Source organism: Motacilla alba, chromosome 4A (assembly GCF_015832195.1).
Source record: "Motacilla alba alba isolate MOTALB_02 chromosome 4A, Motacilla_alba_V1.0_pri, whole genome shotgun sequence".
Classification (NCBI taxonomy): domain Eukaryota; kingdom Metazoa; phylum Chordata; class Aves; order Passeriformes; family Motacillidae; genus Motacilla; species Motacilla alba.
Genome location: NC_052045.1, coordinates 3,824,475 through 3,848,200, shown reverse-complemented (window position 1 = coordinate 3,848,200; position 23,726 = coordinate 3,824,475). Strand labels below are relative to the sequence as shown.

Genomic DNA, 23,726 nt, shown 5'->3' with positions numbered 1-23,726 from the left:
AAAGTGCTCAAGTAGTTATCTCTGGGAAGGTAATGTGAACTCAGCAGTATCATTGCTTTGATCTTTGGTTAAAGTCTTACAAAACTAGATTGCTGTTTGATTGACAACCTTGTCAGAGAGTGAATGAAGACTGACACTCTAATATTGAAAACGCAGCGTTTACAAAACTTAAAGCCCGAGTTTTCTCATGACACTGCTGCTTTTGTGGAAGACTGAATTTCACATTTATTTTTAAATAAGTGTATACCTTGCTGTGTGCAGCTAAAACTTACGATTTTAGACTGCTGGCTCACAAATTCTTCTCACCCTAATAATTGGTGCAGATATGTTTATAGCAATGGCACTGTCACTGTGCATTTCAGGAGTCGCTGTTTGAAGGCTTGAACGTGGTGGTATTTATCACATCTCAATACCAAATCATGATCAATCCAGCCCTGGTTGATGGATGCAGGAGTGGCAGGCTGAGCTTGGGTTGGGTAGTGGATCTGACAGTGTCTGGGTGGGACTGATAACACAGGTTAAAGGTTTTCCGACTTGCAGTTCTCTCTTGAAGGGCTGTCTTCAGCTGTTGTTTCTTCAATTACCCCCTGTAATACCCTCAAATGAGACTGTTAAAGGGAGACTTAATTTGTGGAGTAGACTTCTTTCATGCCAGGAACTCATGGGTACTTTTCCACACATTCCTCATTTTCTTCTTCAAATCAGACAAAATAATGCATTTTGCTCGTTCAAAAAAATAAAATCTCTTAAACAACTCTCACTCCTGTTTTTATCTGACATGACATTAACTGCCACGATTTAAATAAAGTGTAAGAATGAACCAGATTGTGCCTATTCCCACATCAAAATACCTTCAGCAAGAAAATGTCTCCCCAAAATAATAATCCTGCATCATCCAGAGGTGTTAGTGAAGAGACTCTTTATATGATGCAGTTTAAAAATAGGCATCCAAAAGATTTTCACAGAAGGGGCTGCTGAGCTGTGCTGTGGGGCGTGGGAACTACTTAAATTGGCTTTCCTGTCAAAGCCAGTGTTTGCTGAGACTACATCATCAGTTTTTCCTGACCTTCTGGTTCTCAATTTACTTCAGGATTGCTAAATTCTGTGTGCAGTTCTTTCCTTACCTCTCAGGTCATGTATGTCCTGTATGGATGTGTGTGGATGTAGCATTTAGCATCCCTGGAAATCTGCACAAACACTTGCAGATTGAGATGCGTGCAGTACAATGTAATATCTTTACTAAAGTATCCTTCATCAAAAAATATTAATTGAAAGCCCAGATTAAAGCCACTTTCATCAGCAATGCAGCTTTGCTGAAGAAACCCCAAATTTGACTGTATTTTCAAAGTGGACATGTGTAAGTCACGAGGACAATAAACCATTTCATCATTTGAGGTCTTCAAGTGAGTGATTTCAGAATGATAAGCATATATAGCTGTGTTGATTATGCAGAATAAATTATTTTCAAGCCCCACATTCAAATCAGTACATTTTTTATTGTGTAGAAAATGCATGTCCACTAAAAAAACCCCTAAAGATCACCTAAATTTTGCTGTAATGATTTTTTTAAAATATATATCTGAAATTCCTTTGGAAATGTCCACAATCTGCTTCCATATTGCAACACATATGGTAAGAAAATCTTGCTTACAAGCCAGTGACTGTTTTTAAACAGTTTTCAGAATTTCACTGAATAACAGCTCATGCACAAAAACTGGTGTGTTTTTATTTATAACAAGCAGCTTAACATTTTCTAAACTATGACAAATTTCTCCCTGGATATTTTTTAATGTAATAATAGGATTAGTTTAGCTGTCCCTAGGGGTTTTTTTTATGTACGTAGGCACTGGTGGGATGTTAGGAATATTTCTGAGTCATTCTGGTTCTGTCTTCCTGCTTTCTTCAGAATTGAGAGGCCTCTGTGGCCATAAAGGTTTTTGCTGTTGATGGCTTTGATGTGTGTGTGTATGACATGTAATGCTGATATTTAGGAGCCGATTCCCTTGCTATGATTTTGATAAAGCAGTTTCTGGAACTTGTTGTATTTCAGTTAAAAGATTTACGGCTCTCTTTTCGCCTCAGACCTCATTTTTAAAGGTCAGAAGAGAAAAGAAACCCCAAACCATAAACATATTAAGTGAAATATCCATGGTACCTCCAGTTAATGGTATTTCCTTAAAGCAGATAAGTTACTGAGCCCCCTTTTAAAACAAGAGTGTTAATTTACTGTTTCCTTTCATCTGTTGAAATAATTACTTTTCTTCTTCGCCTTCAATAGTTTGTTCTGGTCGTTAACATTTCTGTAAAATTAAGTTTGAAAGGTGCTTTTAATGTTCACATAGACTGCAGTGCACATTTGACTGTTAAAATCAACCTACTTAAGGCAGAACTAATGTTTAACACTCACAGTTATTTGAAGTAGTTCACTGCCCAGTTTAATGGTGCTGCCAAGGGCAATGGTCACATTACTCGCTGCTGGATTTGGGGGGGTTCTTGTGCTGGCAGTAAAGACAATCCACGAGACTCCTGAAAACGTCGGCTTAGATCTTAAAGGCATCATTTTTCTACTCCCAAAGTTATAAACTGCAGTTTCGTGGCTAGCAGTGGATCAGAAGCACTAACCCCTGCTCTTGGCCACGTGCTCCATTTAGGAGTCACAGTTTCTGTGTCTTAATGACCTTTCCTGCAAACTCTGGTTAAAAAAAGATGAGATCAAACTGTGCAAAACCCATGCTGATGGTGGGAAAAGTGATCTTGCATCATGGGAACTGGGGTTTATGGGATCAGGTCAGCTTTAAGGCACTGCAGCAGCAGGTGAAGAGCAACCCTGGGCAGCCCAGCCCAGCCTGGTGGGCAGGAGATGGGAGGGACATGTGGGGACACCTTGGCTGCATTGTGAACCAGCTCTGTTTTGGTCACAGCCCAACCAGGCCCTTCTGCTCTGTTGGTTTTTTTGTGGATTTCCCTGATTCATCTCCAGAAGTGGATGTGTCTGCCATGCACTATAAAATTGCTGTTCCAGCCTTGCACTGAGAACAGACCCTCCCCGTGGCCAAATTCACTTCAGACCATTCCCCTCCCAACACTGCCTCAGGCTGAGGGGTTGAGAGTGCAGGTCAGATAAGATGATTTATGGGAATCTTCAGGCCAATCCTACAGAAGAAAATGTAACTGTTGCTTTGTGGAGATGGGACCCGTGCTGGAATCCTCAGCAATCAGTGGGAATTGCCTGGTGCAGGACTGCCCTGAGTAACCCACAGCCCAGCACATACATCACTTTATTCCTGTGTGAGGTCACAGATTTATAACCAAACAGCTGCTTTTTCTCCTTTGATAAGCAGGGGCAGGCAGAGAATTTAAAGATTAAACAATACATCTTCTCAACCAGAAAAAAAATTATATATATTTACTAAACAGTGAGTGAAATTTTCCCCTTGGCTGGTCTAGTGCAATTTTGCAAGCTCCAACAATGCTGAATGGATGTTATTGAGAAGTGAATTTGGCTCATTCTTTTTTATGCTTTTAATAAATACCCAAGGGAAAGGCAGTTGTTCAAGGAAAATGAAATACAAATAAACATAAAATTTATTCTCAGTAGGCATTCTGAGAAACTTGGGGCTTGAGTTTTATGCCATGTTTTTTTCCTGTTACTTGCAAGCAAAACTCTACTATTCATGTAAGCTGTCAGTTCTCTAAGGCAATTCATCCTTTTTTAAAATAAAACAAAATAAAGATTCAATGTCTAGAACAGAAACAATGTGAATTTTAAAAAATTATATTTCTGCTCCAAAGTATGTCACTGTAATGGGCCATATTATTTTGGACTGTGGATATAAATGTTGAGGTTTTTTGCACAGCATCCTGTAACAATTCTTGAGACACAGTCATGCACAAGACATCATTTGTAATTATAGCAGTTTGCCATTTTCAGCTGCTCTCTGCTTGTTTCTCATTTGATTGATAATTCATGTACTTCAAGCTAATGAAGATTGTTCTTGCTGCCACCTAATAGACATTGCCAGCTTTTCCTACCTAAATTCCAGGACAACAGTAATAGTTTAATTGAAAGGAAAAAGGAAATAAAAACCTAGTTGCTTTCCAGTGCCTTTTTCGATTAGATCCGTGGGGTACCACGGAGAAGTACAGTCAGTGGAGAAAGTTTATTGCAATAAAGAAGAAGAATTTACATTTTGGACTTCATTTCAGACTAATCATTGCCCAAGCTTTCAAACAATCCTTCAAAAAATCTGTGGTTCTCTAGGTGTAGTGTCCTGTGGAGGGTCAGAGGCACCTTTTTTGGATGCATGAGTGATTTATTACCAATTATTTATCTTTCAGTATTACTTTTATGACTTTTTCTGAGTTCAAAAAATTTAGTTGCACTGTCTAATAATTGTTGGTTTAAACAAATCACATAAAGAGACTTTTTATGGCTCTAGACTGCACATCCAAATGGGGTACCTTTGTCAGATGCAGTGCAGGTCGATTTGAAGTCACTATTTATACTAGAGAGTGTAAATCCAGACTCTGCATCGTAAAAGCCGGAGCAGATTTCACTGTTGGAGACTGAGCTGCAAAGGTTCCCCAGCACCTGGATTGACTCTGCAAAAATGGGGATTTTATTTTCCTGGAAGCTGTGTGGGAAAACACCTTTCCAGGTGAGGTTTGTGTTCATTGATATTTTGCTCCACTGCTTGTTTTGCATGGGCCACAGCCTTGGAAATTTGCACAAACCACCCAGAAATAGCTTCATCCCCAGCCCCTTCCCCTGGGCCTGCAGTCACCTCTGTGAAAACCCCAGGGCTCAAGTGGCAGTATGTACAGCATCACTACCTTTCAGAATTGTACAAAACTAGCTGATTAAATCTGATTTTAAATACTGCTTTCAGCCCAGAACCCTGCCTTTTTAATAATCAATTAAAACATTGCTTCATTGTGTTTATTCAGTGTGTATAAAGCACTGCTTGACATGGATTAGACCTTACATAGCAGTACACAGCTGTAGCCCATCCAGCATTTTCCAAATGAGTTTGCACAAGGAATAAAAGATTGCCATCTGAGCAACACTGGAGGGAGACAAGAGCAGACAAAAGGCAGTTAAGCGCTACAAAAAGAAAAAAGACCCTGTTGAGATAGAAATTTCTGAGCAAATGCCTCCATTTCACAGGGAGATACTGTAGCAGGCAATGTACATTGATTTTAGCACGTGAAGTACATTGCTTTGGGGATTCATTAAGCTTCATTTTGTGCACTATCATGAATGGGGATGTCAGCCACTCTCTCAAGTAATGCAGGGTTTCAAAGCGAGGAGGTAGAATAAGCCAAAGTGAAACTATAATGTGCCCTGCAAAGAGAGTGAGGCAGTTGGGAAAGGAAAATGCTTGGCTTGCTAAAAGCCGTACGTCACAGGAGCAGTAATCAAAACCTAAACATTTGTAAAGGGGTTTGTGCTTATAGAGTTTATAATGTGGCTTAGAGCAGTATGTTCATGCTCCTGGCTGGCCTGCTGGGATCCCCCTGGCAGGAGAGATGCACTGATGGAGTGCAAAGCTTCATTCCTCTCTTTTGGAAGAAAAATGTGGGCAACTGTTTGATACTTTCTTGTTACCTCCTTCTTTTAACTATGTTCAAGCTGGTTTTGATTTTGGTCACAGCTGGTTTTTCACCTTCTGTATTTGCAGTGGTAGGGTGCTCAAGAAGGTGGTTTTTTCCTCCCCTCCGCTTTTCCTTGGGAGCCAGTGGCAGAGCTGTGCTCTCTGTGGCCCCTCAGCATCTCCTCAGTCATCAGCTGCCAAACCCAGAAGCCACGGAAAGTGGCAAGACCATAAAGTTGGATTTTTCAGCCACCAGCCAAATCCAAGGCTGGTTTGAAATCTGTGAATGCACCAGAGGTCTGGGTTCCTGTGTAATTTGTTTTGCTTTGTGTCTTGTTTTAGTTGAGAAGCACGTAACTCCAAGGGTTTATCCAAAAATCTGTTTAGTAGGTTTTATTTAGTAATTATGATATCACTGGCAGTTTTTTGTCTTAACCTCCTCTAAATTAGAGTGCTTTGGAAACAAAATGTTCATGAAGTTCTTTAAAGTTTCCCTAGTGATGGGATTGCAATGCCAACCCACCAAAAGAATGGGATTGTACCTACACGTGGCTGTGAGGGGAAAAAAATCCTCATTGCTCAATTCTCCAGCTTTTGTGCCTTGCCTTCAGCAGGTATAATTTTATTTTTAATGCAATTAACCCAAACACCAGGGCTCTGCCACCCTCTGCCGCGTGCACTCTGTAATAGAGCACGGCTTCGTGAATTTTGCTGTTCCACATTGGTGGCACAGGGTGCTTGGGCAGAGAGGAGTAGAGGGAAACTGCTGAGAGCTGCTGGGAGTTGTATCCTGCACCATACTGGAAACCAGTTAGAGGGAAGCGGACCCTGGAATTGCTGAAATTGTTCACACTTTTTTTTACAAATGATGTTTTGTCTCTGTTATGTGCTGGGGGCCACTGTGACGGAGGTGGTCACTGCAGAGGTGAGCACAGCAGAACAGCATCCACCTCCCCAGCAACTCGGGCTCCTCTGGGGCAGGAACGCAGCAGATTAATGTCAGACAGCTGCTGCCTTCTGCAGAAAGTTCTCCTCTTCCTTTCCTCTCCCCAGTATTTGACCCTTTAAAAGCGCTCAGGCCAAGTGACAGCCGCAGAATTCCCAGTTATTAGGCTGCAGGGTAGTGGATGTGCAGTGTTTGGTGCTTAGCTTCCATTTATACCCTGATCACAGCTGCCATTTGGGTCAGGAAGAGCTTTTCCTCTTGATAGATTGGCTGTGTGCTAGGAAAACTTGTCTTTCCCCAGAGCATCGTGTAATGATTTGGTGGTGAGGAGTTGCCATGGCCAGGCAGCTCCGCGCGGATTGCTGCTGGAATATCCGTGAGTCTGGTCACTCTGTCACTGCCGTGTCACGTCCCCACACTGGGGCTGTGTTTCTGCCTCAGGGGCTCTTCCTTGCCACCCAAGCTCAGCGAGGGAGGAGCACAGAGATCAGGCAAATTCTGGCTGTTTCTTAGCCCCAGAGAGGGTTGGTTGTGTCAAGGTGCAGCTCTGCAACCTGGAGTCCTGCAGGAGATACTGGCAGTGTCTAACTGGTGGCACTGGGAGGGGAGCTGGGCTCACAGCAGGGATCAGGATGTGCTCTGGGCTTCATGGGATGGATCAGGAGCTGGGGCAAGGTTAAAGGTTTCTGGGAAAAAGTCAGAATTAAAACAGGTGGACTAAAAAGGGATGGATTTCTCATGCGTAATCAGGGTTTATAAAATCAATGTGTAACTGAACTGAATTCAAACACTGGGATATATAAGCAGAGTCCTTTATTGACATCTGAGAAATTCATAATTCATTCAGAAGCAACCCTTTCAGGTGCTCATCTCTCTGGGTATATTTTCCCGTTAATCATATTTCTCCTAACGATCAGTTTTGAAAGTTGTCTTATTTCTGCAGTGCAAAAAAAATCCTGCCGGTGAACATTCCCCAATTGCACTCATAATTATTTCTGATTAAAAGTGCCCTGGCCTGACAGCACCAGGGAAATTAATAGGAGAAGCTTTCTACAAGTTTTAGAAGACGAGCAAAGACGTACTCACTCCCTCTTAAAATTATTTAAGCAGGTGCTGTGGGAAGCCATTGCTTTTATAATGCTCTTCAGATGTTTACAGCAAAACATTTTTTCCCAGTGATTGAATTTTTCAAAGTACTAAAATACCACGGAGAAATATGTTTCCCACCAGTTTTATGGCTCCCTGGATGCATTCTATACAAACCTTGTATCTGCCTGGACACAAACACTCTATTGCAAAAAGATATCTTGCCATTTTAACAAGCTGCACTGCTTTGAAAGGATACACTGCATCACCAGTGGGAATGTCAGTACCTTAAGAGTAATACTGCTTTAAGGGTACTATTTTATTAAAGCAGACCTCAGTAATTTGTTCCTGACTGTTATACACCCTTATTTTATTAAAGGTATTTTACATCTGTGGAGGAGATTACTACCACTCCTATTTTCTCCACTGCTTGGCTTTAATGGATGATGTGGAATATAATATTTATTAAGCCTAAGCAAGGGAGGACATAATAGCAGAATTGTCCTTTATAACCTATTTTACACAGCTGTAAAATAAACCTTAATAAAGCAAGAATAATTATCCAGGAATATCCAGGAAATGGAGTATTCCTCCTGTTTCAAATATTTGAAAGGCTTAACTGCTGGCTATACGTGTACTTTAAGAAATTGAACTCAACAGTAATAATATTAATATTAGCTTGATACTATTTTAAAATATATTAAGAGGTTAAATACCTTGTGTGTCACAAGTGCTATGTTAGCATAAATCAATACATAACTGTAATTTCTCTGTGGTGTTGACTGTATATGATCCTCCAGGATTATCCTGCTTCCTGCTTAGCTTTGTTTTCCTGTTTCTTGGTGTGATTTCTCTTCTTGGTGACAGTCGCTGGAATTTGTCCCAAAGGGAAAGATTTTGTATTAAGGACCTAAAGCAGCTTTGCAAACTGATTCCTGATCAGATATTCCAGAAGAACTGCTAAAGCGATTCCTCTCTTCCCTCTGCCTTCTTGATTTCTTCCTCCTGTTGTCCTATTTATATTTTTTTTTCATTGTGGAAATGATTTGGACTACAGTTATTACATTAATTATCCAAACTGACATTTTTGCAGTGTGTGAAAGGACAGGGTGGTATGTAAAATAGATGCACTAAGAACACCTACAGTATGACAACAAGTAGCAGGGTAATTGCTGAAAATGAAGTCTTTTCTGCTATCCCTTCTCTTCAACATCTGTTGTTCCATATGGAGTCATAAATATTTGCAACAAAATAGTTGAAGAAATAATCTCAACATTAATAGGGAAAAGCTGAATCCGCGAAGAAAATTGAAGAATCTTTTTTTTTTTTTTCTTCTTGGCAAATTCCTCCTACCCATCCTCATCTGACACTTTAAAATCTCAGTAGAGGAATAGTCAGACTACAGTGATGCTTAAAAATCACCATGAAAAAAAACCCTTTGTGAATGTTAATAGGAGAGTTAGCTGAGAAAAATTTTATAACCTCCTGGTAATGACCATGAGGAGGATTTTGCTTATTTTGTTCCATTTCCCCCTTTATTCCATGCCAGAGTAATTTTGCTACTAAACTTTTATTGAATAGTGTATGTTATTTCACAGAAATAATCCTCCTCATCGTGGTCAGGAGTGACAAGGTACTATTATTGCCCAAACAAAACAGTTACTTTACATTGCCATGTGGAAAATGCACATCAATAGTTTTTAAGCTTCTCTGTAGATTAAGAAGTATTTTAAAGCAGAGAGCAACTTTAAATATTTTGGAATCTAGATTACCAAAACCTGTCTGAGGAGCAGCTTGTAGGAGAAAGCAAAGATATTAATAACATGGACAAACTACAAATTGTAAATAATTATGAGTATAAAAAAGCATTTTGAAGGCTCTTTACATATGTATTAGGAGCTTTAGTGGGAGTACTGAGGCTTCTCCTTAATGAACAGAATTTAAAAGATGACATCAGTTGTATTTGTTTTTCTTAATCTGTACATACTGAACTTTAGACTGAGGTTGTGTGCCGTGAAACTTTAGGTCTGATGTTGAGCCAGTGAATTGCTACACCTTTTAGCTTCATTTTTTATTATTATTGTAAACCAAGTATCTCATCTAACTCAGGTCTTTGTTTTTAAGGCACGAATGAATAAAATATTTTCAGGTGTTTTTACTGGCAGTGCCATGTGAACATCAGAGTATATTGTAAATATGTTAAAGTTATAAATAGATATAATTTTCTAGGTTATTAATGAGAGTACACTGATGAAAATGTCAAAGCTGTATAATTATGCACCTCTTGATAAAGAGTGCGCAGATAAAGGCAATTTATAAACTGTAATTTCAGCCTTTTCTAGTGAAATTTTCTCTGCCTTTCGCCGCCTCCTTGTATTCAAACCTCAAGTGGCAGCTCTGGGATGTTCTTTGGGAGGACACACACTCATCATTCCTGAGATCAGGAATGGTGTCCCGGGGATCAGGGCAGAGCTGTCCCCTGTGCTGGCACTGCTGGGGCCCCTCCAGTGCTGGAGCAGCTCGGGGACCCTCCTGGACAGAGGGACCTTGAGGGGCTGGAGCACCAGGAGGGGCTGAGGGAGCTGGGAAGGGGCTCAGCCTGGAGAAAAGGAGGCTCAGGGGGGACCTTGTGGCTCTGCACAACTCCTGACAGGAAGGGACAGCCGGGGAAGTTGGGCTCTGCTCCCAGGGAACAGCCTCAGACTGGGCCAGGGGAGAATCAGGTTGGATACTGGGAAAAATTCCTTCATGGAAAGTGTCTCCAACCCTGGCACAGCTGCCCAGGGCAGTGGTGGAGTCCCCATCCCTGGTGGGATTTAAAAGCCATGTGGATGTGGCCCTTGGGGACATGGTCAGTGGTGGCCCTGGCAGTGCTGGGGGAACAGCTGGACTCCATCATGACCTTACAGCTCTTTCCCAACCTCAACAATTCCATGGTTGTATGGCCTGCATTTCCTGCTGATCCCACTGAAAAAGTTTTGTGAAACACTTGCTCAGACAAAATGGAGTGATTTCAGAGTGCACAGGTGAGACCTGCTTGGACACAGATAAGTGGAGCACAGTTGATGGTACCATTCTCTGCTTGTTTCTAGAGGCTTTTAAGGCAGCGTGGAAATGTATTAGAAATGTGTATTTAATTGTTAGATACTGTTCTCAAAGTGGAGTTTTTCCTGACAAAGCTCAGTAGTGAACGAGGCTTGTATCAGTCACTGGGAAACGAAATGAAATCTGATTTAAAGGTACTGCACTGGATTAATCAGCTGCTCCTCAATTGCATTCATTGACCCCGTTCATTCAGGGGCTGTAATTAAGAAAAACAGCAGTGACTTTAAATTTGGCACCTGAATCACAAGGTTAAAGCACTAAATTTCTGCCTGGTGCTTGGTTTGCAGGAGACATCTCTTTTCTCACTGATGATCAGGAATTTCAGCTCCTGGCAGAGCAGCAATGAGTGAGGGGGAAAAATATAGAGGGTTATGGAGGATTTTGGAAGTTACTAAGACATGGAAGACAGATAACCCTGTCCTTGAGGAATTAGAAATACAAAATACTTGAAATAAACAATGCTTCAGATTACAGATTTTTTTCATACTTTTTTTGCTGTAAAAGAAAAAAACAAACCAACAACCTGGCTTCTAATTAAGCAATACAGAAGTAGCCAAGATTTAACATTAAAATAAGAAGTCTCTTTCAGAAAACTGATTTTGCAGTCCAAAACTAGAATTTTAGCCCTAGTTGCATTCAAATACCCACTTTTGGACACCACCTATCCCTGTTGGGAAGTAGATGTAGAGCTGGAAGTCAGGGCACCTCTTGCCACCATGAAGGTACATCAGTTTGGATAATTCTGTCAGGTCTTTGGACAAATAATGGTATTTCAAATATGTATTCTACTTTCAGAGATGAGTCATGCAGACAGCCCAGCTGATGTTGCAAATCCTCTGCTTTATTTTATTAAAAGACAAAGAGGTCCATTAGAGTATCCAGGCTGTTCTGTAACTATGGGCCATTAAATGTAATCCCCATCACTCAGGTATGAATTACAAGTTTAATAAACCACTTCAGTCCTTGGGTTTCTAAATTTTATGCCACAGGCAGGGAAAAGGAGTGACCCAGCCACCATCTGTGTCCAAAACCATCTTCTCATCCCTGCCTGAAGGGTTTCTGAGATCAAATGTCTTGGTTAGTAACTAACAGGTTAATAACTATAAATTCTGTATCAATTGTTTCTCTCTCCTCCATATGCCACATATTTATTTAATGTATGAGTTATATTCTGTGAGCTGTTGGAGGTGAATAATGCTCCTACAGCTCCAGGTAGATAAAGTTTTTAAGTGCATGAGAAGAAATAACTTGGTGGTCTAACCAGCGTAAATTGTACCTTTAATATTTCTCCCTTGTTTTGAGAGGGATGTGGCATTTCAAGTGGATCAGGGCTGTGACTGATGGGTTTAAAAACATGCCTTTTGAAAGAAAATAAACCAGCTGGCAAATAAAAGTGCCTGTTGGTTTGGGCCGAGCAGGGAGCAATTCACGTTCCCCACGTTCCCAGTGCTGTGTTCAGTCTGGAGGTTGATGCTTCATTTGCCAATCCCTGTTCCTGCAATTTAGGCAGAAGACAGAAGATGAAATACTTAAACATATTGAATTAAGAGCAAGAAACTTCCTAGCAGATTTCTGTGTGCTTTCCCAGGATGATACTCCATTCACTGTTAGTGTTTACTGTGTATTTCTTTGCTCTGCAGTATAATTCTTACTTTCATCTATTCATCTGGATGTCAGCTAGAAATTAAAATGAAAAGACTGCACTCTAAATGGATTCCTGAATGCTTTTATAAAGCATGGCAGGTTTAACAAACAGGCTCGATAAAAGTAGTTCCCACTTTGCTTCAATAATCAGAAAGGTTGTTTGTGTCCTTGGTCAGACTGTAGCTGTCTTGGCTTTATTTCTTGCTTATTCTGTTGTATTGTATATGTGAGTGCAGCTTTTAGCATTTATATTTTTAGTGGTGTTTAAAATCAAAATCCTTAAATCAACATTATTTTTTTTCCATTAAAGAGATGCGTTTGGTACAATCCCCAAGAAATGCTTCCAGCACATGCCATTTTTAATTGCTTTGCCAATTATGATTCCTCAAGTCTAGCTAATAAATTTCTGCCTAACTGTGCACTTACTCAGAGCATGGGCAAGATGTAGACACCGTTCAGATGTGAAGACCTATTACAAGATTGAAATAGATTTCTAATGCATTTATCATTCATCCTTGCCGAGTGTGATTTCAATCAGAAAAAAAAATGATGAATGGTTTGACAGTTTCCACCCATATACGCTAAAACATAATATGCTGCTTCTAGTTTCAGCTATTACAGACTTTAACATGCAATGTGACCTTGGTCTGCAAAGCATGTTTGGTTAGCACAAAAACTTAATCATAAGAAGTCATAAGTAGAATCCTTCTTCTTTACTGCCCTTTTTCTGGGACTTGGAAATTTATTGCTTCTGGGACAGGTAGGATATGAACAATGGGCCAAATAGAGTCCAGGGTTATCTCATCTGTGTGAAAACTGCTGCTGAAAATCGATGTGACCTCTGCTACACTGTCATCCCAATTCCCACCCTCTGTGTCCTATTTGTCTTTTGGTAGAAGCTTAGATCTGTGTGCTGTCTCTATGTGTCTCTCTTGGGCCAGATTATCAAAATGAATCATTGCCTGCATACCTCTTATATTTCTATTTATTTTCCTGGTGTTGACTAGGTCTGATGAAATATGATTCTTTTTGCATTTGATCCTCACTGCAGCAAGCAGCACCTAATTTAGCTGTGTCTATCTCTTTAAAGAAGAGTAATACTATTTTGAAACTTCAATCTGCTGTACAGTAGCATTACAAACCATAGACCATGCAACCTGTCTTCACAGTCAATAGTAATTTTCCTTTCGGCCAATTTACTGTTATTACTTTCATCTCCAAATAGCAGAGATTTCTAGAGGTGTTAGAGCAGCTCCAGTTTTTGTATGCATACTTCATGTATTGCTTTCTTTTTCAAATGCCACTTCTGTTTAGTCTTTTGTGACTCCGTGGCTTCGCTGCTATTTCTGTGTGGCATCATGTGTGACAACTAATCAGGTTATTTTAAAAACTCTGCCACTGATATATTTGAATGTGAGAAATGGCGTGTCTGAATCAGCACAAACTTGGTGGTCTGAGTTTGTTTCCCGAGTTGGGATTTTTTAAATGGATCGCTTAAATTCCATCTAAGATGCCATCTCTGAGGACGTGTGGAGGTTACTGGCTTTTCTTATTAGTCCTGAAAAATCATTAGGAAGATGTTCCATTTAATGAACTCACAGAGCAAAGACAAAATACTCCCAAACCAGAGATTTCAATGAATGCTAGAAAACTGCTAATGCTCCTGGTTTGTTGTCAGGTGGATGCAAAAAGTGCAGCTCAGTGGAGGCTCCGGGAGTGTGCTACACCAGAAAACAGTGCTGCAGTGGAGACACCCTGGGTTAATTAGTTGTCAGATTCTTTTTAAGTTGTTTATTCCATAAAAACAGGAGTGGGAGAAGGAGACCTTTTGAGTATGGTGTGGTCTAATTGTAAATTCAGGTTTTAATATGACCAAGGCACTTGGCAGATGAAGCTCTGGGGGCTGGCTGGCTGGCTGCTGCCCTGGGTGAGCACTGGCATCAGGAGCTCATGGCCAAGGCAGGGGTCACAGGCTTCCCTAAAAGGGAGGTGCTGGGCAGATACTTGCCATGATTTCTGCAAGTGCAGGATCATTATTTTGTATATGTATTTATATGTATAGACTTGAATATTGCACAGAAGAATTTTTTTAGCATTTCAGAGTGAAAAAATTGTGCAAAGTTTGGCTTCAGTCACAGCTAGAATTTAATTGTGTGGTTTTCAGCAATTAAAATTAATATGTGGGAAGAAGTACTCACAGGGATCTGAGAAAAGGAGGTACACTAGTGTCCTAAAAGATCCTTCAATTATTCTATTAAAAAAAAAAAAGGGAAATCCTTGGTGATAGTATTGATTCCTCACCAAATTGAAGGGATTCTAGAAAAAAACAATTTCTAACATTGTTTCTTTCTGGATACACATTTCTGCTGTCTGTGCGCAGCTTGATCTATACCCACACCATGTATTTGCAAGAAGGAGTGAAGGGGGAAGCTGCCAGGCCCCAGTTTACTCTCTGCAGGAGATGCTGCAGTTCCAAGCAGGGCTGGCAGAGGGGATGGATGACTCAGTGGAGATTATTTACTGCTGAGCACGGGAAGGGGAAAGGTAAAGGAGTAAAGAGATGTGATACATTCCTTGATTAGAATTTTGCCAAGGTTACAGCAACAAAAAATGCACATCACAGAATGGCAAACATGATAGAATGAAGACAGGTCATTCAGGTTTAATGAACTGCGTAATGCTGTTATAATTCTGTGGTATAATTCTGTAGAATTTGAGATATAATAGTCTGTACTCCATTACAGCTGTGTTGTAGTCTCAGTGTATTGATTATTGTTCTGTACTATTTTGCCAACTTGTCTTGGCAACAGTCCCAGCTGCCCAAAGACTGAAACAATGTTGATTTTACTAATGCACTTGTATTTTGACTTCAGATAAACAAAATGCTAGTTGCTAGAAATTACAGTCAACCTATATTTCCAATGCTTTCTGATGTCGCTTTTAAACCTATCTTTACAGAAGAGGTCCAAATTGCCATTCCAATAATGAAACCAACCTTAGATAAAGTCCAACTGGCTGGACAGGCCTTGCCTCCTGGATTTCCGGCGCCATTTCTTTTTGCTGATGGTCTTTCATCAGTAGAAACACTATTAACCAACATTCAGGTAAATTCTTCTCTACAGGGCCAGGTTATGTCATGATAGATAACATGTGTTTCTTTTGCACTATTAAAAAAGTTTCAGAAACAATTTTGTGTTTGTGGTTTCTCACCTCTTTAACGTAATGTCGTGCTCAGGTTTCCTCTCTCCCTCCCTGGCGTTACCAGTCATGGAAGGGTTTCATACATTGTATATTTGACTTGATAATTGGCAATAATAGTCCTATTGAAATTTACCATTCTCATTATTCCTGCACTGCTTCTCTCTGCAGTTATTGAGGTGAGCAGAGACGTGGCACTGTGTGTGTAACCAAATTAGCCAAAGCTGTATTGAATGATTCCACGTGCCACAAAATTCCTCATAAATAACTCCAGCATTAGTTCCTTCCAATGCCTAGTGGTGCGTCAGGTCTGTAGGTTCCTGCTTCTAAGCTTTCTGTCTTCCTAGAGGGTGTAAAAGAAACAAGTGGATGAATTTTGTCACTGCTGAAAGAAAATGGTGTTTTCAGATGTTGCATCTGTGTGTGTTTTAGGGCCTGCTGAAAGTGGCTGTGGACAATGCAAGAGTCCAGGAAAAGCAGATACAGCAGGAAAAGAAAGAGTTAAAGATGGAGCTTTGTAGAGAGCGAGAACTACGAGAGAGCTTGGAAAGGCAACTCACAGCTGAGCTGCAAAGCAGAGGTGAGTGAGTGAAAAATGGAGTTTAGGTGTCTGTGAAATGTGTAACCCTTTGGCATTTCCAGCTGGAGCTGTCGAGGGCTCGGTGTTAGCTGACATTCATACTGGTGTACTGCAGCAGTGGACCTGCCCTGGTAATGAAGGATTCAAATCTCACAGAACCAGAGCAAAGCACGGGTTTCTGTAAGCAGAAGGAACAGTGGCTGAAGGATTATTACCTGTAGGGCAGCCAGCCCCAGAGAGTTTTGTCAGGTTCTGAGGAGGGAAGCTGGGGCAGTTCCATGGCTTCCAGGTGTATTAACATCACTCTGCCCAGGTATTCCCAGCCTGATTTCTTCATTTGACAGCTTTAATTTCTTTTTGTTTCTGCTGTTATCCTCCAAGCATCATCAGTCCTACTGTGAGAAAGACATGGCTTTAATCTGGGTATTTAGGGGATTTTTTTCATTACTTCCCTGGCCCACATTTCTGCAGCTTCAGTGCTGATCAGTTTGTCTTGTTGAGAACTTCAGCACAACAAAACAGAGCTATGAGAAATTGTCTGCCCAAGTGCAAGATCTGAAGCAAATAATCCTTGGTATTTTTTTTTGAAACAGGAGATTGAGGTGCAGTAGCACACCCCAAATGGGGCCTTCTGAGACAAAACCATGACTGGTTAGAAGCTTTTGATAATAATAGGCAATTAAATTGGTAAATCTGAATTTCTCGCTGCGCTGTTGCAAAGGAGGCAGTATTAGTATTCTTTTTAAAATTCAGATCTGCATCTGAAGGAAGGGAACAGCACTTCATGTGCCAAAAGCTACTTCTAGATTACATCCATGAAATCAGAAAGATAAAACTAGATAAGACCAAAAGCATAGGTGCCAAGTCCTGTCTTCCTGTGCTTTTTTTAAGGGAAATTGGGTGTGTGGAGTTTTCTGCAGCGTCAGGTCTCACTTAGAGGCACCAAAGGGTGTCTCTCAGTTGAGTTGAGAAGGGTCAGTAAATCCTGCTGAAGCTGTTAAATTGCAGTGGATGTCCAAAAATGTTGCATCACCCAAGTGTGATGGGACTGTGTATTTTTGTAAAACAAAATTTAGCTCCCAGGACAGCACAGTGTGCCCCTCCTGAATCCCAGTTAACTCACCAAAAGCTTCAGGTCATTCACAGACTTTGATGGCTCCTGACTTGAGAGAGAATTTCACCAATAATCAGCATCCTCAGAATTGTTTGTCTTTCAGATCACCACTACATGCACATCTTTATTGCCATAGGAGTCTTGAGCTAGAACTGCACCTCTGAATATTGAATATAAACTAATTTCTTACTGTCTCCATGATCTGTTAATTGTGCCCTGACAACCATTCTGACACTGTATTTACATTTCAGCCACAATTCAAAAACGCTTGAAGAAAGAGAAGAAGGCAAAGAGAAAATTGCAGGAAGCTTTGGAATTTGAATCCAAGAGAAGAGAACAAGTGGAACAGGCTCTGAAACAGGCCACATCAGGTGACGGTCTCAGGATGTTAAATGGTAATGTCTTAGTTGGCCTTTCACAGTCAGCTTAAAATGATGTTTGATTGAGTGAGAAAAAAAAAATCAGATGGTGCACAGAGCAAATTTCAGAATAAACCCCCACAATTCTTTCCTGAAATAATGAAAAATCTATTTAAGGCTATGTGCTCTGGGTCGAGAATTAAAAAAATAAATAAGTCTGCAACTAGAGAAACAGACAGAGCAGTTTACACAGAGATGACAAGAAATGCTGAATATATTACAGAGAAATCTGTTACAGTGCCAGCTAAGACAATGTGAAATTTGGTTCCTATAAGGTTCTGTGAACTCTTCTCTCCCAGCAGATTCATTTTTAGAACTGCTGAGCTTCATTTCAAAAGCCGTTTGGCTGAAGTTTGCTCAGCCTCAGGACCTATTAAGTTTGTTAAATATGTATCAGCTTTCAGAGCTGACTGGGTTTTGAACACTTCCCAAATATTCTTGTGAAACAAAAGCAAATCAGTTCATCTCCTAAACAGTGATTAAGTTCTGGCTACCGAGAGGATTTGCCTTTTGTGCTTAAGATGATGCTGGCCAAACTTTAGAGCTTTAGTTTGAACATTTAAAACTGAACCTAGCTGAGATTTAATTAATTTCAGGTTCTGCAGCTAAGGTTTAGTCTGTGCATCCCTACCTGGAGTCTCTGCAGAGGCTCAGGAATCAGAGTGACGTTCAGTCCCTGCTGCATTCAGGTGTCCTGTGGTGTGTTAATTTGTGCTGCCTGCTTTGGGCACTGCTAGAGACTGCAGAGTGCAGAAACTGCCTGACTGCTGTGCCAAAATAATGAATTTGGCCTGTCTGGAGTTCTCAGCTGTGAGAGCTGCCCACACTGTTGTCTAAAGCCAGGGCAAGGCTGTGTGTGTTCCCTGGCACAGCAGCGCTCTGCAGGAGATGGGAGCTGTGAGTTATCTGGGGCACCCGAGGCACATAAACTCTGTGAGTACAAGAGCAGCATCTCTCAGAGGCTCCTCTCATCTCCTTTTCATAGCCCTGCACATCCTGGAAGCAGGGACTGGCTGCTGTCCCTGGAGCACTGGCAGTGGCCAGGGAGATCCAGGTGTGGATTCACAGCTGCAGTCACACCAGGGTGGGGACAGTGACTGGGGAGAGTGGGTGGCCAGAGCCAGCAAAAAACCTTCTCCACACCTCCACTAGATCAGACAAATGCCCAGACTGGATCCTATGGACTGAACCAGCACCTTGAGAGGAATGTCAGAAAAAACTAAAATCCTGATGTGCTGCAAGGTCACTCCCCTGGGTGCTGCCACTGCAGGGAAGCACCTGCTGCTCACACACCAGCCAGCAGCACCCAGCAGTTCTGGAAGCCACAAATCCAGGGATACCAACGTTCCAGCAGTGTGATTAACACACCTTTGCATCTGCTAGTGTGGGCCTGGCTGCAGCAGTTTGATTTGCAAGCACACTCAGGTAGTCATATATATGTTAGTGCCTGCAAGAAGCTGATATTTACATGCTAATCTGATTGCACATGCAAATCAGGTAGCTCATTAGCATCTTAATCCACAATTTAATTGCAGGTACAGTTTTATGACAACAAAATGTGAAGGGCTATTCTGAGTATTTTTAATTTAACTCTGACAGTCTGTCTCATTTAACAGATGCTGTTATTAGTTACAGATGACTTTGTCATTTTTGGTATATACAATGTGTACTCTGAAGGGTTGGAGAAGAAAGAACCTTTTCAGACTGATAGGTCAGTGCCCTGCACTTGCCTTCAGAACAGAAATCTGAGTAAGGGAAACCCTGCAGAATAGCAGTCACTTGTAATTTTATAAGGAAAAAAATGTATATGTGAAAATACTGCTTTTTTATCACATATACATTTATAGAGCTGTATATGCACACATGATATGTATTTCATTTACACATTTATTGCTGAGCTATGGCTCTCCTGTAAGGACTGTACTTCTCAGGGTTGCCCTGCTTTCACTCAGGGCTCAGTTACTGCAGGGTCAGCAGCAAAGCATCACCTCTGTGACAGATCATGACACTCAGCTGAAGGGATCTGTGCAAGCAGCAGTGCAGTTATTCCCTGTTTGAGAAAGTCCAGAACAGGCTTTTGCACAGAAAAACCCCCAAACTGTACACACAGTTTCCTTTCAGGTGTGGGTTTTTCCTTCCTGTAATTTCTAAGGGCTGTGTGATAAGGGAAGCAGATGTTTCTCCAGGATTTGAGGTGCCATGGATTCAAATCACATCCCCTTCATGCTAATCCTTGTTGGCACAAGGTGGATCGTGGCATCTGTTCCTGTAACACCCTGGGGTGTTGGAGCCCCCGCCCCCACCCCAAGGACTGTGCAGACACAGGGATCACCAACATGAAATTAAACAGGTCCAGAGTGAGTGTCATGAGACTCCTTCTCAACTTGGAAAAGAAAAACAAAAAAAAGAGCACAGTCCTCTTTGGAAAGCTCTTCTCAGAGATCTGGAAATACTTCACATGATATGACAGCTGTAATTTGGGTCTGGGTGGTAACACATGCTCACACATCCCGAGCTGAGGTTGGAAATGCAATTTGCACAGTCCTTATCTGTAGCATGCACTCACACAAACTGATACACACACCCCAAAACTGTTGCCTGGCACTGGCTATATTCTTCAACTCTGTAATTTGGAGGTACTTGGCTGTACACAAGAGTCAATGTGGTTTAATATTATCACAGTTTAATTTCAACTTTTATTTTTCATGTGTCAGATGCCCTCATTCTCCAAGAGGATTTTGCAGACATATTACTACCACGTGTTGGTTATTATCTGATCGTCAGACAAATGTGAAGCACGTTAAAAATAATTCACTGTGAGACCAGTAATGTTTGCACATTTTGGGAACAATTTACTACTGAAAATGCTATGAGGACCAAATGTTTTATGCAAGACCATGTTAACTTGGAGAGCACCCTAGTTTGCTATAAATATTTTTCTAAGGATGCCTGAGAGAGGGGCAAAGGGGAACGCATTAATCTTCAGTCTCCCATCTTTCAGATGCTGGAATCCCAGATATGGAAATAGAACACAACGGAACCCAACATGACAGCGCAGCCATGCAAGGTGCAGTATGTACCACAGCTCCTCACTTGTGTGCTTGTCATTAAAAATGAAGTACAGTCATTTTTGTATCTGTTTTCATGGTTTAGGATAAGTGTAAATTACAGAACTTCAGTTTGTTTTCCTGTTTGATACACAAAACCTTTGTAAGAGCAAAGATCAGAAATTAACTTGACAAGATCAGGAATTAACTAGAGGTGGTATTTCGCTGAGGTGATTTAGAGGTGCTGTTTGTTTTAAAACTGATGTTTATCTACCAAGACATATTCCCTTAGTTCAAAAGGGGTTTTACATATGGTTTATCATTTGAAATATTTTACTTCTGGTCTTTACCTACCTACCAAGACCACAGATGTTTTCAAAAAATGCATGAACTGTAAGTGAAAAAGAAAAGCCATGTTGACATTATGGGCAGTTGTCTGGTGCTACTTTTCCTTCACACTGTGGCTGTGTGTAAGTGCAGCACCTCCAGGTATGGCCTGAGTGCTTCCCAAAGAGCAGGAAACGAGTTCTGGCTGCAGCTGGGATGTGAGGAGTTGTGAAATCCTCCCTTGGGGGAGCTGGGACACAGGGATATTCCCCAGGGATATTCCCATTCCTCTTGGAAGTCTCTTTGAGCCACACAGAAAATCCACAGTCACCTGTGATGAAATCTGCTCTGAGCAATTTGAACATTGGTATTCTCTGAACAAAGTCCAGCTTGTAGAGTTTTTCTCCCTTCAGTCCTGTGCCATGTTCATTCAGTTCTCTGGAGAGAGCTGCCTCTTCACAGAGCTGCTGCTTCTTAGAGCAGTCTCACCCTTTCTCCTGCTTCATGGAGTGGTAATGTGCAGAAATCCCCTGTGCTGAGGCAACTGCAGGCAGTTTGTGCAGACAGGAGAAGGGCTGCAGAGCACTTAGAGACACAAACCGCACTTGAGCATTTCTCTTCAGCTGGGGAAGGTTTGACTTGCATACCTCTGGTATGCATCTGTCGTCCATCTGCCATCCTCACAGGAAAGCTTTCAAATATTTTTACTGCTGTCTCTTCTTGTGATTTTAGATTCATATGCTCTGTATTACAGAGAAGGAGAATCACAGCTTTATTGTAATGCAGAGATATACATCTGACATATGTGTGTATATATATGTGCACATATAATGAGAGCTGTGCTCTAAATATTGCAATTGGAAAATTGCTGCTGCCAGAAATAGTCAAAATATTGGATGAGCACTTGGGACACATGTATTTAAATTTGATGAGCAAAATGTTCTTTACATTTCTGATCTGTTCATGGTACCTGCTGAGAGGAGTGCCCAGTGCTCTTCCAGACAACTCTGAGAGTCAAAGGTGCATCTGGGCAGACTCTGGTAAAGAAGAGAAAGGTAATTTCACTTTTCAGTTGAAGAAAAGCCGTGACACTTGGCTCAAACATGTCTTTACATCAGAAATTATTACAAATACTGTGAGGAAAGTGATACACAGCCACTTCCAATGACCATCTCCTTGCCTGAAGGAATTAAGAGAAGTTTTTTATGTTACCTGTGGTTTATTAATACACAGTGATTTTTTACCATTTTTATTTCACATTGAGTTTTTACTTTTTTTTTTTCTTTTAATCTGATCCCAACTATATCACCCCTTCAGTTATGAGAGGCTTTGGCTCAGGAAGTTTTTATTAAGCGTGGCCAAGGGGAGAGCTGGATGTTCCCTGTGTTCAGTGTCCCTGGGCTCAGTGGGAGCAGGACAAGGCCTGACAGCAGGAGCTGCAACCCTGTCCCTGTCCCTGTCCCTCCCCTTCCCTTTTCTGCCCTGCTGGCTCTGACCCCCCTGGCGTGGTAATCCTGCTCGTGGGGACACGTGAGGAGCTGAGCCACTTGGTCACTAAACACTCTCAGCTGATAAAAAGCTTTCTGGAGAGCTCTCTGTGGAGCTTGTTTAGATTTCAAAGTGTTCCTGTCCTGTAGCACTGTCCCTTTCATTTTTATTTATGCTGATACTGTAATAACTTTTTATTCCCTTTCCCTTTGATAACCATTCGTGTCCCTGACAGCTCCTATGGCTGCTGCAGCTCTGACAATTCAAGCACACTCCCTCACTGCCCCTGTCATTTGCTGCCTTTGTTTTTTGGGCCCTAGGAGGAGGAAGGGGCAAAACACATGTCCCTAATACAAAGCTGTTTCCAGGCTTCCAAAATCTCTGTCAGTTGCTCAGAAAAAAAGCTTTAGCATCAATACAGAGCTTTCTTTTTCTGTTGTCAATAGCTCTGCTGGACAGAAATCTATCATTCACACAGTGCTTTTCCTTTGAAATTCAATTAGTTCCACTGCCAGTATCTCCTTAAGATGCTTTAGAGGAAAATTACAGAACTACTGCACAGCCACCTTTCGCAGTGATTAAGTCATATCATATTTTATGCTCATTTCTTAAAATGATTTTATTAACACAAGCTGTTCATGTACTGCGTTTCTGATCTGCATTATAAATCTTTTCCATTTAGTTGACTCATTTTCCCTCTGCTTTGTATATTAATTGAACAGAAATTTCATGCAGATGAGACCTAAAACTTTCTTGAACTTTACAGTCTAATGCCTCCATCCTCCACATCCCAGATGTAGTTCAGAGCTGGAGCTGGGAGGTTTTTAGCTGGCAGAGGAGATCAGAGCAGGTGATGAGCACTCAGACACCCTCCTGCTCCTGCTTCCACCACTCACTCCTGGGCCAGCACCACAGTGCATCAACCATTTTATCAGCCAGTCTCCCTTCCACATAAAATAAACATGCTGGGTGTCATTAAGTGCACCTTCAGATCAATGATTTTTGCAAATGACATTCAAGTACCATTCGAGTAGTGCATTTTTGCTGATAAAAGCAAATTAAATTAGCACAACTACAAGTGTGCTGATAAAAACTAAAACCGAACAGCAGCACCATTAGCTAACAAAGTAATATTTTCTCTTTACTGCTTTCTGCCATTTAGTTATTATCCTATTGGA

At 41.2% G+C, this 23,726-nt stretch overlaps 1 protein-coding gene across 2 annotated transcripts in view; it reads left to right on the top strand.

Moving 5' to 3' along the window:
* Positions 1-23,726, top strand: part of DACH2 (dachshund family transcription factor 2) — a 245,462-nt gene that overhangs the window by 216,338 nt on the left and 5,398 nt on the right. Inside the window, exons 8-11 of one of the 2 annotated variants that reach the window (XM_038123229.1) lie at positions 15,334-15,479; positions 16,006-16,153; positions 17,519-17,638; positions 20,688-20,753. In XM_038123229.1, the coding sequence (XP_037979157.1) occupies positions 15,334-15,479; positions 16,006-16,153; positions 17,519-17,638; positions 20,688-20,753 (480 nt within the window). Of the gene's footprint in view, positions 1-15,333; positions 15,480-16,005; positions 16,154-17,518; positions 17,663-20,687; positions 20,754-23,726 lie in introns of both variants that reach the window. The other variant, XM_038123227.1, reaches the window with a different exon arrangement.